Source organism: Anolis carolinensis, chromosome 2 (assembly GCF_035594765.1).
Source record: "Anolis carolinensis isolate JA03-04 chromosome 2, rAnoCar3.1.pri, whole genome shotgun sequence".
NCBI lineage: Eukaryota > Metazoa > Chordata > Lepidosauria > Squamata > Dactyloidae > Anolis > Anolis carolinensis.
The window spans coordinates 320,523,159-320,542,975 of NC_085842.1; the positions used below are offsets into that span (position 1 = coordinate 320,523,159).

Here is a 19,817-nt window from a genome sequence, read left to right on the forward strand (position 1 = left end):
TTTTCCCATGTAAAATAACATGTATAGCAATGACACGATATTAAAATACGTTGATGATGATGGGAATGGTTCTTACCACTGCCTCGCTCCCTGGAACAGACGGACTTCACGTTGTGAGAAGGCTGCCTTGGGTCCAGGAAAGAGACGTGGGCCTGAGATCCAACTGCATATACCGACCACTCCTGACCATAGGCCAGACAAACGTTCTCACGGCAATATGGTAACTTTGTGGACAGCAGCTGAAGGAATCCAAGAACAACAACAACAAAAAAAGACTCAATGAGAACCAGCAGCAAAGACCATGAATCAATACCTCAAGTGCTATTTGAGGAAGGGTCACTGATGACTCAACACACAGCTATTATAAACTTATCTCTAGTGGAAACAAATTACAACTTAGGAAACACAAGATCTTTGCCCACAATGACCACAATGAAAGACACTCGGTCACTTGGCAAAAAACTGGCATTTCTTCTGTGACTATTTATGAAGAAGGCAGATAAGGGAGGGCCAAGGAAAAGTTGGATAAAAAGGTCCTTCATCCTTTTTTCTGGCACAAATGAGTGAGCTAATCTTAAGGCTCAGAAGGGCTGAGATACAGCAAGCTGGGCAAGTCACTTTGGAAGACTGTGTGAAGGAAGAGACTAAATTATCATGCATTTCTTATCAGAGCCATGGCAGACTGAAGAATAAAAGAGGGAATTGTTTGCAAGCTAAATCTGTTTTCCTTCCCATTTCAATGTGAAAGTCACAGCAAGTACAGAAGAAAACCCTGCTCATTTTGACTGAGGGATTCAATAGCACATAAAGAGTGGAACATTCTATGGGTGCATCATTAATCAGTTTGAGACTATTTTAAATTCCTTGGTTCAATGATATGGAATCCAGGGATTTGAAGTTTGGTGAAGCACCAGAACTCTTTGGCAGAGAAGACTAAAGATGTTCTACAACTGCAATTCCTATGATTCCATAGCATTGAACTGTGGCAGTAAAAGTGGTGTTAGGAATTGTGAGAGTTTAAATCAAAAACACCTGAAGGGCCGATGTTTGCCTGTGTCTGGGATAAAGCCATTGCTATCTACCAGGGCAGCAAATCACCTTTGACAGCGTGTATTCAGCTTTCCAGAGGTGGAAATACCCATCCAAGGACACAGCTCCCAGCTCCTAGAAGAGAAGAGCAGCCGCTTGAAGAGAAGTAGAAAGATCCCCACAGGACACCACTCAGTATTAAAAGTCAGCCACAAAGATGGAACACGTGATTTGCACTGGAAGTTTCCAACCAGGAACCTATACAGCGACAACCCAGCAATGGCCTGCAACGTGGAGATCATTTAATTGGAGTAACAAGTTTTACAGAAGCGAGTAATGCAAAACGGTCTAAAAATCATGGATATTCACTGGCCTGGAATAAGCCAGTAAAACCCAGAAGAATGACACTAGAGGCAAGAACATGGAATGATGCATAAGTTTGTGTTTTCCATTAATAATAGGCTTATCCATGTGTTGTCAAGGGCTTTCATGGCTGGAATCACAACCTTTGAGGATGCCTGCCATAGATGTGGGCGAAACGCCAGGAGAGAATACTTCTGGAACATGGCCATACAGCCCAGAAAACACACAATAACCGCTTAAGCGGCTGAGGGGGAAAAGGAAGAGGCCTGAGGCTGTTAGGAATTGTGGGGGTTGAAGTCCAAAACACCTGGAGGGCCAAAGTTTGCCAATGCCTGTCTATAACTTGGAGCTCTTTTGTATATACTCTTACCCACCTTGTTCTTGTTGTTAAAAGCAAGAGCCCGGACCTTGCAGTTGTCTGGGTTGGTGTTTTCCTTGGGGATGTCCTTCAGAGCCCTGTGTGTTATGTGAGCATAGACAGGAACTCGAGACAAGTTGCGCCTCGCATCGCTCTTGGACAGCACTTCGTCCGTCACTTCCCAGAGCCCCATTGAACCATCTCGGGAACCTGCAAAAGGCAACAAACCTGAGGATGAATTGAACATTAGTCTTTTGTGGACATCAGGTGGGTCACATCTCTAGAAAGACCCAAGAGCGTCTTGTTCAGCACTATAAAGTGCTTGCACCTCCAAAAGATCAAAGCAGGATCAGAACCTACTGTGTGGCAAGAGAAGAATGTTCCCAGTAAACAAGGGGAGTGGGATAACCAAGGATCTGCACACAGAGAACACATTCTACAGGCACAGTGTCTTTAAAATATTGCACACAATTGTAAAATTGAGGATTTCAGTCTTCGGCAACCCCTGGGCACACGTTGATTTAACTGAACATTCATTAAAGTTCTACAGAACAAGGAGAACTGTGCAAATAAAATCTCTCAACATAAGACACAAGCACAAGGTGAAATCACAGATGGTGATAAAAGAAAAGAAAAACGATACACTGAGGTCCTGGGTTTATAACATCACAACCAAGATCAATTAGTTCTAATTACTGCCAGACTATATCAGAAGAGCTTTGGGGCTAGTCTGAATAAAACAAGTATCATTCAAAGGCCTGCTATGCATTCAGCTGAAGAATTAACACAATACAACCTTTATTACTAGACAAGCATGGTAGATGCTATGGTTTAGTCCTGAGTCAATATGGGCAACCATGGTAATAGAGCTGTTCATGAAAATAAGGTCAGCCAGCCCTGTAAAAAGCCCATTCCAACTTTGGGGTGAGAAACTGGATGTGGCAACGGTAACTTGCCAAAGCCACTGCAACTATAACTTCAGTAAACTTTAAACGGTGATCCTCTGTCAAGTACACTGGGCCTCAAAGCTGCAAGCATTAAATCCATAAGTGACCCCTCTACAACCTGCAAAAGAGGAGGTGCATGCAAAGCAGCAAGACCTGTTCTCAAGCCATTTGCCAGGTCAAATGAGGGAGAGGAGAAACAGGCAGAAGGGAAAAACCACAATTATTTCAGGCCATAAGCACAGGGAGGCTAACCACTATGATCCCAAAATGCATTTCTGAACCTCAGTCAGTTGGAAGAGAAGCTACAGTCCCAACGTATTATGTCTCTTATAAATAAAAAGCAAAAATTAAAATTTTACCAGAAACAGCCATGGTGTCACTGATCCATGAAATTGAAAATATCCAGTCTTTATGGCCATCCTAAACAAACAAACAAAAAACAAGAATCTGGATCTGGATCTCATATTTATATAATGGCAAAAGCTTCATGTATTTACACGCATCAAATGGTCCACTTTTCCTCTACAAAGCAGGCTGTTAGTTCTCCCCTGTTCCCACCCCACCCTCCAAAACTTAAATCAGGGATGCTTCACAATTGTTGTATCTTTACATGGAATGGGCATAGGATTCTTGGGATCCTCCAGACCTAGTTGGACTGCAGTTTTCACCCTTGGCTCTGCTGTCTAAGCCTGCTGGATATGCGCCCCACATCATTTGAAAGTTAGCATTATTCTCATCCTGAACTAAAAATTTATACACAGAAAGTCAACAATCAGGTACTCTTCTGAATCTCATTCTGCTTGGAAACTATAGTCATTTCAAGTGGCATATATAAAAGACACCACTGTATCTATCATATGATGATAATTAAGTGAAGATCCGCCCACATCTTTGCTCTGCAGTGGAACTTACATCTCCCACACAGACTGGATCCAGCGTCGGCAGACGATAAATCGCAAGGCTGTTGGGGTTGTCGCCTCCGGTAGCCAAGAGGGTCCTTGAAGGGTTCAGTTCAATGGCATGAATTCCACAACCCTGCTGGTTGACTATGTCAGGCTCCCGGTCCTTTAGAATGGGGATCTTGGTAATTTGACCAGTCTGGACATCGACCACGAACAACTGAGATAGAAATAAAAAAAAGAAAGAAATCAACACCTATTTTGCCAAATATAGGTTCCCATGATTCTTTCCTTGAGCTGAACTGATGAAACTCTGATTGCAGAGAATTATGCATGCCACCCAAACTGTTGTGCTTACTAAATGGCAGGCTTACAAGCCGTCTACAGAAGCCAATGGAGAATATGTATCTATGCCCATCCTGTTATGCTAATATGGATGTGATGCTAATCAGCCTTATCAGGTAGTGGCAACACAACAAATCAAATCAAGTCAGAGTAAACCTTTGGGTTGTTTCAAAATAGGAATATAATTTTCCATGACTAGAGTCAAGTTGAGGGAGAGGTATGTAAAACCAAGGCTCATTAACACCAAAATAAGTCATGGTTTTATCTTACATTGAAACCTGGGCTAGGTATTCAGTTGCACTGCTTGATGTATGTAGAGCAGGCAAAAGGCTTATTCTGAAGTTTGTTATTATCCTAGACTAAAATGAAATGAAATTAAAAGAATCTGCAGGATGGTTCATCTTGGCTAAAATCCTATTCAATGTTGGTGAGTAAAAGGCTTGGCTGGCCGTACTATGCTGAACCAGGAAAGAATGGGAGTTTTTCTCATTTACAAGTTTTACGTTTTTTCACCATAATTTTTTTAAAACTTTGAGTAACATTGCAAAATGCACTACAGTTAATGTCCCAAAAATAATTTATTCACTCTTGAATAAATGAAAATGCTTGTTCTAGTAATGCTTTTCTCACCAGATATGCAAGGATTTGTTTGATATGAAGATATTGATGTAAGCTAGTCAACAACATTAGTGAACATTCCTAAACATATTCAGATTGAAGATGCTGCCATTTTTGTGAGATGAAACAGCTGTGCTTGTTTGAAAACAAGTGAAGAAATAGGTAGGAAATCGAAGAAATAAAATGGAAATGTGAGGACTAGTTACAGCATGTTATCTAGTCTAGGAACTGTTCCCAATTCATTGAAAAAGCTTTTCCAAGGCAACAGCTTACAACATTTAAGTAACTGAGCAACCAACCACTTGGGATTTTGCCCTTGAAATACTGGCACACAAAATGTTAGAGAAGGTCTACAATTAGTCCCACTTTACAAGAATGATGATGCGAACACAAGAATTTCTCCAAAGACATATACGTTCTTTCATGTCTGGGTATGTTCTGCCCCCTTGGCTGGACCGTAGTCGCAGAATTTAAATGTGCCACTTAAACATCAGCTGTCACAGACCTCAAGATGGATTAAAGAAATGCATGGCAGGGGGTTGAATTAGATGGTCCATGTGGTCTCTTCCAACTTTGTTTTTTATTCTATTATTCTAATAAGTGATGATCACTTTTGCCAACTGTGGGGAGTAGGACTTTCTAAAAATGTGGTGATCTGCAAGGCATCTGCAAGTCAGGGAATAGTATTCTTGATATGAAGGTCCAGATCTCAAAAGGGCCCAGGAAGCGCAGGACTCAAATCCATGAAAAACTGTGGTTAGTTTTTCCTATGGTCTAAAAAATTCTGCCTTTGGGTCTCTTTGCCATGCACATCTCAGGGGTGACAAAATCATTGGCCTAAAATGGGCCCTATGGCCCATCAAGTTCAAGCCACTGCAGAATCTCCAGCTAAAACAGTGGTTCTCAACCTGAGGGCCCCAGGTGTTTTGGCGTACAACTACCAAAATCCCAGTCAGTTTGCCAGCTGTTAGGAATTCTGTGAGTTGAAGGCCAAAACATCTGGGGACCCACAGGTTGAGAATCACTGAGCTAAAATAGCTCCAGTAAGTGGCTGTCTGAGTGACACTTGGATAAACAACAGATGAAAAATTAAATCATAGGAGAAATTATAAACTGTGTCTATAAATTAGAATTCCCAAGATATAATTTATATGCTGATGCCTTGGTTTTGACCTATTGAACTATGGGTCCTGTTTTGTTTACTGAGGGAAAAATATCTCAGCACCTTTAATACAACTTACTTACTATTTACTACCTATAATGTATAATGTATAATAATGCCACTTCTCAAATTAGGAAACAAAATTATTAATGTACTTCCCCTCACAAGGCAGTATATGAAGCCGATCCAACAGTTTCAGATTCCTTCACTTCCCCTAATCTAAAATCCCCTAATCTAAAATTTTTAGTTACACTTGAGATGGGCAAAAGCTTAGACTTAGTAGCCCAAGGTCACCAGTGAACTTTGAAACTCAGAAGGCTCTTGAATCTGCATCTCTGAAGTACTAGCCCTTCACTAACCCTGAGTATTAAGTGTGCAGCCTTCCAGGTGTTCTCCGGAGTCTATTATCAACATTATTAGCCCCCCTTTGCAGTGGCAAAGAATGCTGAGAACTGCTGTTTAAAAACACTTACAGCAGTCATTCTCCAACTTTGATCCTCCATCTATTTTGGATTTCAACTCCCTGAAGCCCCAGCCAACTTGGCCAACAGCCAGGAATTCAGGACACTGAAGTCTAAAACACCTAGAAGACCAAAGTTTGGGAATAACTGATCTAGAGCAACACAGTAAAGTCTATTGTTTTTCCTTTGTGCTTTGGGTTTCTCCTGAAATCAGCTGCAATCACACCTGCCCGATTCACTGGAACAATGCAGCTATAAGATGAGTGCAAATTCTCCTGAATAAAATGACCAGTGCCAAGCAGAAATGGATGACATTTTTATGCAACCCTCTGCTTTGCCTCTTCCCACTCCGAGTGCTTAAATCCAGCACAGTATCCGAGACCAGTTGTGTGTAAAGTAAACTGAGGAAACGCAAACTGGCACTGACCGTGTTGCATTTTGTCCCACACACCACTTGCCGGTGATTCAGCCACTGAGAGGCAAACACTTTATTGAGGGTCCCGAGGTGAAATTCTCTTTCCTTCAGGAGACTGGGCAGCTGCTGGGCAGCATATCCGTGCAACAGCCGGTGGTAGCTGGACTCGTTCTGCAGCCGCACCTCTCTCCCTTTCAGGTAGCAGACCAGCGACCGTTTGACGGGTGGGAGCCGCTTCCTTTTGTGGACTGAGTGATCCCAGCCATACTGCGGAGAAACAGGAATAGGATTGTGAAGATTTTTTTAACAAAACTTCCAAAAAGTAACATCTAGTTTTGATAATTAGTAAAAGAGAGACAGACCATTTTACTATGCCACTACATATAAGAGAACCTGAGCATCCACAGATTTTGGGGTGTCCTGGAAGCAAACCTCAGTAAATACCAAGCGCCCACTGTAGGTATCCTGCAATTAGTATTAATATCATTAAATTATCTAATAAATCATGGTTCTCTCCCTTTATTTCCGGAATCTGATTTTATCTGCATTTGAGCCCAGTTTTTACTTTCCAAACAAACTGAGCTCCCTTATTACCTCATGTCAAGTCACTTGCAGAAAAGACATTTGTTTTCTTTCTGTCATTTTAAAGTTTAAAAGTGTACAACCAATTGAATTGTATCAAATTTAGTTATTTGTGATCTAAAATTACTTGCAAGCAGTATACAATATCTGAGAGCAAATAAAAATGGAGAAAGAAAAACACTCTCTACCTTCTCTGTTATATGATTTGGAATGGTTTCATAGAGAATTGAGGGCTAGATAGAAAACATTCCTTCGCAGATGGGTCTACACAGCAACAAGGCTTGCTTAAAACATGTTAATTTTTTGAGTCACTCATATATAGCCTAGTTGCCACCAGAACATAAAGCTTAATCTAGACTACATTGTGGACGTGTCTCCTTTGAATGTCCCATTTCTATTTATGCCTGTGAAAGCCATAGGAAACACAGATGAAGATAATAACCAAGTAATTTGAAATGTGGTTCTGGAGAAGAATTCTACCAATTCCAGGGAGCATTAAAAAGGCAGAGCATCTTTTATCAGGATTCCCAAAATCCAAAATATAATTCCTCCACATTTGTTGGTTTGATTTTTGAAAGTTTTATTATTCATAGCTTTGATTACAATGTTCTCTCTAGGCCCTCTAGAAGAAGCTGACCACATAGTCCTGTTGGAGGACCCAGCGATTCCTCCAGAGGTGTACTAGCAGATAAGAAATAGTGGGCTCTTATTCACTGGGCCCCATTTTGTGGGGGCCCAGTGAATGTCGTGGCTGACTATACCCCCAAACCTTTGGCCTACTGATCAATTTTAAGTTGTGCATGTTATCAGAGGATTTTAACATGGATTTTAACTCTGTATCTTGTTGTATGACTTTTAATAGTGTCTTATGTCTTGTTTTCATGATGTTGTATATGGTCTTGAGCTACAGGGAGAGGCAGGTAATAAATACATTATCATCATCATAATCATCATCAGCCACAGATAGTGACACCTTTGCTTTCATATAGTTCAATATACACATATTTTGTTTCATGCAAAAATATATTAAATATTGCATGAAGGGCACATCTACACTGACCGTTCCAAGCTAGTTTCTAACCAGTATTGAAGAAAGTGGTCTCACTTTGCAGATGATTACATAGGAACCTATGATCACATAAACCCCAGAGCGGTGATACACAATAAGTGCTTTCTTTGATGTGCTTCTGTGGACACCCAATGTCTAGCCACTGCAGTTTGAAGCTATCGTGCCTTTAATAAGCTAGTTTATAACTGCATCAAATGGTCAGTGTGGAAGGAGCCAAAGTGACCTTCAAACTATGTGCGTAAAGTACATATGAAAGATAAATGAATTTCGTACTTAGACCTGGTCCCATCTCCAAAGCCTCTCTTTAATGTATATGCATGCAGTTACAAGTATTGCAAAATCCAGGGAAAAACCCCAGAAATCCGAGACACGGCTGGTTCCAAACATTTCAGAAAAGGGAGTGTTCAGCCTGTATGATGTACAAATGGGCCTGGGAGCAAATCAGGCCTGGATTTTCCCTAAGAAGCCAAGGTGATTCAACTGAGCCTATCTAGCTTTGAGGAGATCACAAGGCAACATGACTCACTGGGATATAAAACAATGCAGGGGAAAGTGGGAAAGGACAATAATGACAGTGGATAGACTCGGCCAAGGAAGCTACAATCCTTGCTGAATCTGCTGGATTTCAGCAGGATGGAAGAGGACCAGGCATGCAGTTATACCAGGTGTGGGCAAACTTTGGCCCTCCAGGTGTTTTGGACTTCAACTCCCACAATTCCTAACAGCCTACAGGAATTGTGGGATTTGAAGTCTAAAACACCTGGAGGGCCAAAGTTTGCCTATGCCTACTCTAGAGCAAAAGAACACACATTTTCACAAGTTGCCAAGGTGAAATAAGGACTGCATCTACAATGCAGAATGAATGCAGCTTGACCCCATTTTAACTGTCACATCTGATTGCCAAGGAGTCATGGGAGCTGTAGCTATAAAAGATATTTCGCCTTCTCTGACAAAGAGGGCAAGTGCCTTTACCAAACTACAACTCCCATGATTCCCTAGCACTGAGCCATGGCAGTTAAAGGGACGCCAAAGTGCATTCATTCTACAGCATAGATGCACCCTAAGTTGTCATTGTTACATTTATTTATATCCTGTTTTTATCTCAATTGAAGTGCAAAGTGGCTTATTTAAAAAACAGTGCAATTTAAAATCTATGACGTACATTTAAATATTAAAATAGAATTTAAAAAACTAATCAATTAAAATCATATTACTGTATTATTATTATGTTTATTTATACAGTCCACAAAGGAGTCTCAATGCATTTCAATATGATTTATAATCCCAAAATGTACAAACATTTAAACATGATTAAACTATTTTTTTAAAAGATCAAAATACCCTACTACTACTACTACTACTACTGCTCCTGCATCCGTACTCCCTCTTGGGCTGTATTTACACAGTAGAAAGAATGCAGTTAGACACTACCTTAGGGGTAGAGAGGGGCGGGATAGAAATATCATAAATAAATACATTCAGTCCTGACATTTTGCCCACATCTATGGCAGGCATCCTCTGAGGTTGTGAGGTTCGTTGGAATCTAGGCAAGTGGGGTTTATGTATCTGTGGAATAATGTCCAGGTGGGAGAAAGAACTCTTGTCTGTTGAAGGCAAGTGTGAATGTTGCAATTAATCACTTTGATTAGCATTTAATGGCCTTGCATATTCATAGCCTGGCTGATTCCTGCCTGGGAAAATCCTTTGTTGGGAGGTGTTAGCTGGTCCTGATTGTTTCATGTCTGGAATTCCCCTGTTTGTGAGTCTTCTTCCTTATTTATTATGTAAGAGAATTTGCTGTCTACAAGGGCACTGCCCAGGGGACACCTGGGTGTTTGATGTTTTACCATCCTTGTGGAAGGCTTCTCTCATGTCCCCACGTAGGGAGCTGGAGCTGACAGAGGGAGCTCACCCGCTTTCCCGAGATTTGAACCTCGACCTGTCAGTCAGCAGTTCTGCCAGCACAAGGGTTTAACCCATTGTGTCACCGGGGGCTCCCACTCCTGAGGATGTCTGCCATAGATGTGGATGAAACGTCAGAAGAAAATGTTTCTGGAACATGGTCAGACAGCCCTGGAAAACTCACAGCAACTCAGTGATCCCGGCCATGAAAGCCTTCGATAACACATATGGTGAAATGGTTGAGATATTCATGGAAAAAGCTCTCATTCCCACCAGCAGTCTTAAGCGTATGGCGAGAAGGGGGACTAGTACATCTTAATATATACTCTCATTTAGATACTAGAAATCTACCTCAGTCCTGTTGGTCACAGTAAACCAACCCATGTTTTAATGTATTTTAGCTGCTCAGGTTTTTAGTATGTTGGTAAATGTGTGATGTGATATATTATGTTTCTTTTAAGTTTTTAATTTTTGTTTATTTTTAGTTAGCTATTATAAGTACAGTAGAGTCTCACTTATCCAAGCTAAACGGGCCGGTAGAACCTTGAATGAGCGAGTATCTTGGATAATAAGGAGGAATGAAGGAAAAGCCTATTAAACATCAAATTAGGTTGTGATTTTACAAATTAAGCACCAAAACATCATGTTATACAACAAATTTGACAGAAAAAGTAGTTCAATATGCAGCAATGCTACGTAGTAATTACTGTATTTACGAATTTAGCACCAAAATATCACAATACATTGAAAACATTGACTACAAAAATGCCTTGGATAATCCAGAACCTTGGATAAGCGAGTCTTGGATAAGTGAGACGCTACTGTATATACTCTCATTTAGATACTAGAAATCTACCTCAGTCCTGTTGGTCGCAGTAAACCACCCCATGTTTTAACGCATTTTAGCTGCTCAGTTTTTTATTATGTTGGTAAATGTGATGTGATATGTTTCTTTAAGTTCTTAATTTTTGTTTAATGTTAGTTAGCTATTATAAGTTTATATTGATGCTGCTTTATTTATTGTCTTGATTGAATTGTTGTTCCTCTGCTTTATTATGGCATTGAATGTTTGCTGCTTTTGTTGGAAACCACCCTGAGTCCTGTTATGTAGGGGACTAGCCCAGAGGGGGAGTAAAGGAGAGAATTCCAGGAAAGCAATAAAACAAGCCTTTTATTATCATAGCTGATGATAAGGCAAAACAGCCGTTGGTACCCACATTTTGTGGGTCCGTACCATCCAAATGGCCGTTGCAAAGCATGTCGTAGCAAACAAAGAATTTTATATCTCGGCCTTATCTAGAACTGACCAATGGCTGAGACTCTTTTCCACCTTTCACACCTACTTTGGCACAAGTGATATCAATGACCTAACTTGTTTACTCTGAGCTTTCTTCTCTCTCTGGAACTTCCTGAAGGAAGGCACCAGCTCACAGGAAGAGGAGGGGCACAAGCCCTGTGTAGCACATATTACTTTGATTCATACAATGTGCTTATATTGTCTATATAAAGGCTATATGATATATGCAGAAGCAAAGCTATATAGGCCAGGGGTCCTCAAATTTTTTAAGTGGAGGGCCAATTCATGGTCCCTCAGATTGTTGAGGGGCCGAATTATTGTTTTTTAAAAAAACAGAACAAATTCCTATGCTCACTGCACATATCTTATTTGTAGTGCAAAAAAACCCCCAACAATCATTTATGAAGGGGACTCAGAGCGGCTTACAAGTTGTATGTACATACAATATATTATATTATTAGCATAGCACAATATTAGCATTATATATAACTATATTGTACTATACCATTGTACCGTAATATTATTAGTAATATTACATTTAATATATAATTTATATTATATTATACAATATTATCATATTGTATTATTATTATTATCCGCCCTGAGTCCCCTATTGGGTGAGAAGGGCGGGGTAGAAATACAGTACTGTAATAAAAAAATAAAATTATATTGTACAGTAGAGTCTCACTTATCCAACACTTGCTTATCCAACGTTCTGGATTATCCAACGCATTTTTGTAGTCAATGTTTTCAATACATCATTATATTTTGGTGCTAAATTCGTAAATACAGTAATTACTACATAGCATTACTGTTTATTGAACTACTTTTTCTGTCAAATTTGTTGTATAACATGATGTGTTGGTGCTTAATTTATAAAATCATAACCTAATTTAATGTTTAATAGGGTTTTCCTTAATCTCTCCTTATTATCCAACATATTCACTTATCCAACATTCATTCTGCTGGCCCGTTTACGTTGGATAAGCGAGAGTCTACTGTATTACATTATAATATTTATTATCAATATTATATGTATACACAATATATTATATTATTACCATATCATTCATTTACAATATTTCATTTACAATATTGGTAAATGAAAAAACAATACAATATTTAAAAATAAAAATAATTTTAACCAACATACTGTAAACTTATCAGGATTTCAGTGGGAAGTGTGGGCCTGAGATAATCAAGTAGGATTGTTGTTGTTGTGCAACTTCAAGTCATTTCAGACTTTGGGCGAGCCTAAGTCTAAAACTGAGGGCGGGGGCTAGGTAAATGGCCTTGGAGGGCCGCATCCGGCCCCCGGGCCTTAGTTTGGGGACCCCTGATATAGGCAGTAGTCTACTATTTTCTGGCTTATGGTCCCTACACTTGGGGAGGTAGGGAGGGTTACAAATAAAGCCTTATTATTATTATTATTATTATCATTATTGTATGACACAGCAAACAAGATAGATATGCTGGATTTCATTTCACAAAATCACAAGTGGAACACTTCCCAAGTGTCTAGGACTGTGTTATTGTTATTATTATTATTATTAGTGCAAAATGTGCAATAGCAGTTAGGCCAGGCATGGGCCAACTTGGGCCCTCCCTCCAGGAGTTTTGGACTCCCAACTCCCACAATTCCTAACAGCCTACCGGCTGTTAGGAATTGTGGGAGTTGGAGTCCAAAACACCTGGAGGGAGGGCCCAAGTTGGCCCATGCCTGAACTACAGCTTCTAAGGCTCCTACCTGCGCCCTCCCCTTGCCTCCGGAGCCCCGCCTCCGCCTCCCTCGCCGCCTCCCGCCGCGGAGCATCGAGGAGGAGAAGCCGGAGGAAGGAGGAGCCTGCCCGGGCAGCCTTCCCACCGTCCCTCCTTCGACCTCCGAGGAGGAGTCGGTTGCAAGGCAGGCTCCGAACATTGGGCGCCGCCAACGAAACCCAGGCAGAACCGCCAGCCGCTCCGGGAGCGAGCGCTTTCCACCAAAACATTCACCCCGCCCTCCCACCAAATAGACAGCAAATCCCCCAAGTTAGAAGCAAGAGCGGTGCTGTAGGTTTGCTATTAAGTTGAACTGATTTGCAAGTCTTAACAGGGACATTTTTAAAGTGTAACTCCAGCCCTGTGTGTGTATCAGGCATGGGCAAACTTCGGCCCTCCTGGTGTTTTGGACTTGAACTCCCACCATTCCTAACAGCCTACCGGCTGTTAGGAATGGTGGGAGTTGAAGTCCAAAACACCAGGAGGGCCGAAGTTTGTCCATGCCTGGTGTGTATGTGTGGCTGGAGTTTCTTTCAAAATGTCCCTGTTCCGACATACAAACACATTATATTTGTTTATATTATACGTATTTGTATAAAAATATATGTTTATACAGTAGAGTCTCACTTATCCAACACACACACAACTATAATATAAACATATTTTATGGAAATATATGTATATAATATAAACAAATATAATTTGTAAGTCGGAACAGGGACATTATGAAAGTAATTCCAGCCACATACACACATACACATAAATAAATAAAACATTAATATAATAATAATATACTTTATTTATAACCTTCTCTATCAACCCAGGGGACTCTCTCTCCCCCCCTTTCTCTCTCACACACAACTATAATATAAACATATATACTTTATAGAAATATATATAATATAAACAAATATAATTTGTAAGTCGGAACAGGGACATTTTGAAAGTAGAGTAGAGTCTCGCTTATCCAACGTTTTGGATTATCCAACACATTTTTGTAATCAATGTTTTCAATACATCATAATATTTTGGTGCTAAATTCGTAAATACAGTAATTACTACATAGCATTACTGCGTATTGAACTACTTTTTCTGCCAAATTTGTTATATAACCTGATGTTTTGGTGCTTTATTTATAAAATCATAACCTAATTTGATGTTTAATAGGCTTTTCCTTAATCCCTCCTTATTATCCAACATATTTGCTTATCCAACATTCTGCCAGCCCGTTTATGTTGGATAAGTGTGACTCTACTGTATGTACAGTACAGTCTCATTTATCCAAGCTAAACAGGCCGGCAGAAATAAATTATATTTGTTTATATTATATATATTTCTATAAAGTAATGTTATTTTATTGTATATTAGTGTATTGGTATTAATTGCCATTTTTGTAAGCCGCCCTGAGTCCCCTCGGAAGGGCGGGGTAGAAATGATAGAAATAAATAAATAAATAAATGTTTATATTATATTTGTGTGTGAGAGAGGGGGGGAGAGTCCCCTGGATTGATAAAGCAGGTTATAAATAAAGTAATTATTAGATTAATGTTTTATTTATTTATTTATTTATTTGTATGTATGTATGTATGTGACTGGAATTACTTTCAAAATGTCCCTGTTCCGACTTACAAATTATATTTGTTTATATTATATGTATTTCTATAAAGTATATATATTTATATTATCTTTGTGTGTGAGAGAGAGGGGCGGGAGAGAGTCTCCTGGGTTGATAGAGAAGGTTATAAATAAAGTATATTATTATTATATTAATGTTTTATTTATTTATTTATGTGTATGTGTGTATGTGGCTGGAATTACTTTCAAAATGTCCCTGTTCTGGCTTACAAATTATATTTGTTTGTATTATATATATTTCTGTAAAGTATGTATGTTTATATTTGTACCTGTGTGAGAGAGAGAGAGGGGGGGGGGGGGAGAGAGAGTCCCCTGGGTTGATAGAGCAGGTTATAAATGAAGTATATTATTATTATAGTAATGTTTTATTTATTTATTTATGTGTATGTATGTATGTGGCTGGAATGTCCCTGTTCCGACTTACAAATTATATTTGTTTATATTATATATATTTCTATAAAATATATATGTTTATATTATATTTGTGTGTGTGAGAGAGGGGGGGGGGTCCCCTGGGTTGATAGAGCAGATTATAAATAAAGTATATTTTTATTATATTATTTTATTTATTCATTCATTTATTTATGTGTATGTATGTGGCTGGAATTACTTTCGAAATGTCTCTGTTCCGGCTTACAAATTACAACTTGAAAACACTCCACAACAATAGTATCACAACAACCACCACCTATGGACTCATTGTATCCAAACATGTATTTCCTCTATCCATGCCCAGTATATTAAAAACTAATGTATAATGTCGCCAATGCCAGTGTGTACTAAGGCCAAAAGCAACACTGCAAAATGAACACAGTTTGACAGCAACTAGGAAATCCTGAGAGTTGTTGTTTGGCGAGGCACCAACACCTTTTAGCAGAGAAGACTTAAGACACCGTCAAGCTATAACTCTTATGCTAGGTTCTAATTTTATGTTCACACGTGAGCTTATTCTGGATTATTTTGTCATTACGTATTTGTTTTATTAAAACATGGAATTTTTGCCTTTTTGTAAGTTGGAATCCGGTCTGAGTCCCCCTGAGGAGATAGGACAGAATATAAATAAAGTTGTTGTTATTATTATTGTTCCGTCCCCCAGGACGATGGTTTGCCTTACCTATTGGTCGTTTGTTTGTTTTCCCTCCTTTGCATCTTGTTTCAGCCTCTGGCTGCAAAGCCCAGGAAAAGTGGCTTGGAATCTGCAAAAGCTGGCTGCAGTTTTCTTTGCAGTGATTGGTCAAAGAGTGCAACATCTTAGGACCGCCCTTTTTACCAGGGTCTAGTCTCCATTTTGGAGCTTCATTCTGGCTATAGTTTTCCAACGTGCTGGAGCTGTGCAAGGCTAACTGGGACAAATCATCCTCAAAACCAGGCCAATCTAAGCCTATCCAAATTAGATAAGTATTGAATTATATTGATCTGGAATAGGAAATCTAGTTAGAGGAGCAGAGTTATTCCATCGCTTCTAGAACTAATCTTTGCTGTAAAGATAGGGAAGGAAAGAGTTTCTCCTTCTAATATAGGCAGCGTGATTAGGGTATAGTGGTTTTATAATCACTTTTGCCTTCTGGAACCAGGGATAATTCTGTGACTAAAACCTATAGAAATTTGTTTCATTTTCTGCAACTTTAAGATCTGTGCCAGGTTTACAACCTTGTATGAATAAACATCCTTTTTTGAAGTTATCCAGACTCAGTCGTTCAATATCTATAGGACAGCTTATAGGGATTTGCAGTTCGCCCGGATAAAGGACAGCACGTTTCAGTTTTATAGTTTTTTATTGTCCGGCGGACGGCACAGTTTTGAGGTAGATCAGCGGTTTTTCCGCTTGAGCTAGCTTGCACGGCTTTATAGTTTTTTATAGTTTAGGAAGTTTTAGTATAGGCTGCGGCTTTTCCGCCTGAGCTCAGTCTGCATACCTAAAGACTCTACCAGCGTCTGAGGCAGTGGAGCCCGCTCTCAGACCCGAAGGAGTCAAATAGTGGGGCTCTATTTCCTTGCTATTTGGCTCGCGTGTGCGCACGTGGCCCAGTGGCTTTCTGGGTTTGCACAGGCTGTGCAGTTCCCAGCAACGTCCAGGGCTCCCTCGGCGGTAGACCTCGAGCCGCGGAGCACCAGCGACAGTTCTTTGGCTGGCTCTGAGGCGTGGAGCCCACCAGAACCAGGCTAGAACCTGGACAGGCCTGGCAACGCTGCTGCGAGTTCGGCCGGAGCACTCAACCGGCTTTGACAGCCTCTTCATCAGGAGTTCGGCCGGAGCACTCGGCCGGCTTTGACCTGCCTCATGGTCCGGGGGTGGTGACCTGCCTCATTGACCTGCGGCGGTGACCTGCCTCATTGTCCTGCGGTGGTGACCTGCCTCATCGTCCTGCGGTGGTGACCTTCCTCATCGTCCTGCGGTGGTGACCTGCCTCATCGTCCTGCGGTGGTGACCTGCCTCATCGTCCTGCGGTGGTGACCTGCTTCATCGACCTGCGGTGGTGACCTCCCTTCACAGCGGGGAGGAGGCGTCTCTTCTCTCCTCCTTTCCAAAGCCAGCCTTGGTGCTCCTTCGGCGGCAGGCCTCGAGCCGCAGAGCACGAGGTGCTTGAAAATTTGGCGAAGTCGCCATTTTGGCAGTTTACGTCACTCGGGCAAGGGAGGTATCAAGTGGCAAGTTGCTGTCAGTTGACATTTTGCAGCTTGCCTACCAAAGTCTGGCGCCAAAGGTCACAATCTTTGTAAAGTATAGTTACTTAGTGATATATATTGCTATGGTTAAGTGTTGTGCATTGTATTATATATTGCATTTGCTTTTATTGTAAATTTACTTGCTGGTATGTTGTATTTGCCTTTGTTGTAAATTTACTTGCTATTAAGAATACATAATGTCTATGCAATTTCAAGATGATACAGATGGTATACCTCCTTCTGAGGCTGAAAGTAGGAATGAAAGGCCCCAAAGGATAAAGCACCCTTCAGCCAAGATGCTAGCCCATCTAATAGATGAAAAGGAGCTCCTCCATGTGAGGTTAGGTTCGGCATGGGAGCGAATTGTAACATTGATGGACAGAATTGAGAGCTTGGGTATTACAAGGGTGCCATCCATATTACAGACAGACCTTGAAGAGACCTTCGGTATTTGGAGGGGTTTGGTGTCTAAGATAGTCCAGGTCCTCGAGCGCATTAACGCCAAGGATTCAGAGTTAGAAATAGTGAGTGTCTTAGCTGACACTAATGAGAAAGAAAATAAGGTGAGGGCAATTCTAGATGCCTTGGAATTTAGTTCTCCATCTGTTAATCTAAGGTCTGAGCCAAAAGGAAATCAGTCTTCCTTAAGCAGCCATGAGACCAATCTTTTAAAATCACCTGCTGTGGCACTTAGTCTTAAGTCCAACCGCTCTAGCCAGGTATCTAAACTAAGGGAGTGTGCATCATCTAAACATAGCCACTCTAGCAAGTCTTCTGCTGCTGGGAGTGCCATCTCTTCCCTAGCTGCCTTGCACATTAAGGAGGCTGCACGTCTAGAGCTAAAGAGCAAGGTAGCGGGGGCGGAGGCTGATGCTAAGGCAGCTGATCTCACCCTTCCCTTTAAAGAAGAAGAGCAACGACTGCAAATAGAACAGGCCCGTAGACAAAGCGAAATGCAAATAGAACAGGCCCGTAGACAAAGCGAAATGCAAATGGAACAGGCCCAAAGGCAAGGTGAAATAGAAATGCTTAGAATAAGGATGGATGCTACTGCCAAAAAGGTAAGGGCTGAGACTTTGGCCAAAGCCCTAATTGAGCCACTCACAGAAGAAAATGTAAGCCAGTTACCAATACAGGATCCTTCTGCCAAAGTGTTTGCGCACCTTGGCAGCATGAACAGCCAGTTTTCGGATGAGGAACAGGGAGACTTCTCTCCTTACCCAGAGCAGGGCCCCAAAGTCACTTTTGAGTTTCCTGCAGAGCAGAGCGTCATAGCGGGGAGCTCACCCTTGCTCGAGCTACCTGTGCCTCCTGCTAAAACCCTAGGTCAGTCAATCAGGGCCTCAAGGCCGAGTGCTAGTTGGCCCCTACAGACAGCTGCACAGGGAACCATCGATTCGTCAGTGGTCGATGTCATCCCTCCAAGAGGCCAAAGGTTGACGCAAGGTACACGGTGGGAGTCCACTCCACAACAGCAAACTCCTCAATTGTTCCCTTCGACGTCAGAGTCCCAGCTTGTCTCCATCATCAGAAGCCCCAGAAGAGATCTTAAGGACAAGGGTGTCGAAAAGTTTTCGGACAAGCCTGAGGAATTTCTTCTCTGGAAGGCCACCTTCCAGAGAGCAATCAGAGACTTAAAGTTATTGCCTGAGGAAGAACTGACTCTTCTGGCTGCATGGTTGGGCCCAGCCTCATCCTCACAAGTTAAGAAGATCTACGCAGCCCACGTAGCCGATCCCGACAAAGCCCTGGAAAAGGCCTGGGCCAGGTTGCAGCAGAGGTATGGGTCCAGCACAGAGATTGAAGCATCTCTTATGGACAAGCTCCAAAGGTTCCCAGCTTTAAAACTCAAAGACTTCAAACTCTTGTGGGACCTTAGCGATCTCCTTACGGAATTAGAGTCGGCCAAGGAGAATCCAGAACTGCCCGGTTTGAAGTGCCTTGATCAGCACCTGTCCCAGAGGCAGATCTTGACCAAGCTGCCCTTCACTTTGCAAGAACGCTGGGGACAGGAGGTCTTCAACTACAAGGAGGCCCACTCCCAGGCATACCCTCCATTTTCTCATTTGGTCCAGTTCATCACCAGGGCGGCCAGAGAAAGGAATGATCCGCAGACGGGCCTCCCCACCTTATACCAAGGGACCCAGCCAGAGAAGGCACCTGAAGTGGACAAGAAACCACCTAGAGAGGCCAATAGACCTGTCAGCGTAAAGGCAGTCGAAACTCAACTCAAGACTGACGAACCCAGGTCGGAGGTAAAAGAGTTGCTTTGCCCTATTCACCAAAAGCCTCACAGCTTGGCCAACTGCA

The 19,817-nt window shown here is 41.4% G+C and overlaps 1 protein-coding gene across 2 annotated transcripts in view; it reads right to left on the reverse strand.

Annotated features, from left to right (window-relative positions):
- Nucleotides 1-19,817, reverse strand: part of dcaf12 (DDB1 and CUL4 associated factor 12) — a 42,033-nt gene that overhangs the window by 8,528 nt on the left and 13,688 nt on the right. Inside the window, exons 1-7 of one of the 2 annotated variants that reach the window (XM_062972621.1) lie at nucleotides 13,195-13,380; nucleotides 6,610-6,864; nucleotides 3,610-3,816; nucleotides 3,057-3,117; nucleotides 1,767-1,960; nucleotides 1,099-1,164; nucleotides 77-239 (exon numbers count right to left, since the gene is read on the reverse strand). In XM_062972621.1, the coding sequence (XP_062828691.1) occupies nucleotides 77-239; nucleotides 1,099-1,164; nucleotides 1,767-1,960; nucleotides 3,057-3,117; nucleotides 3,610-3,816; nucleotides 6,610-6,864; nucleotides 13,195-13,365 (1,117 nt within the window). In that variant the 5' untranslated portion in view covers nucleotides 13,366-13,380. Of the gene's footprint in view, nucleotides 1-76; nucleotides 240-1,098; nucleotides 1,165-1,766; nucleotides 1,961-3,056; nucleotides 3,118-3,609; nucleotides 3,817-6,609; nucleotides 6,865-13,194; nucleotides 13,381-19,817 lie in introns of those variants that run through there. The other variant, XM_062972622.1, reaches the window with a different exon arrangement.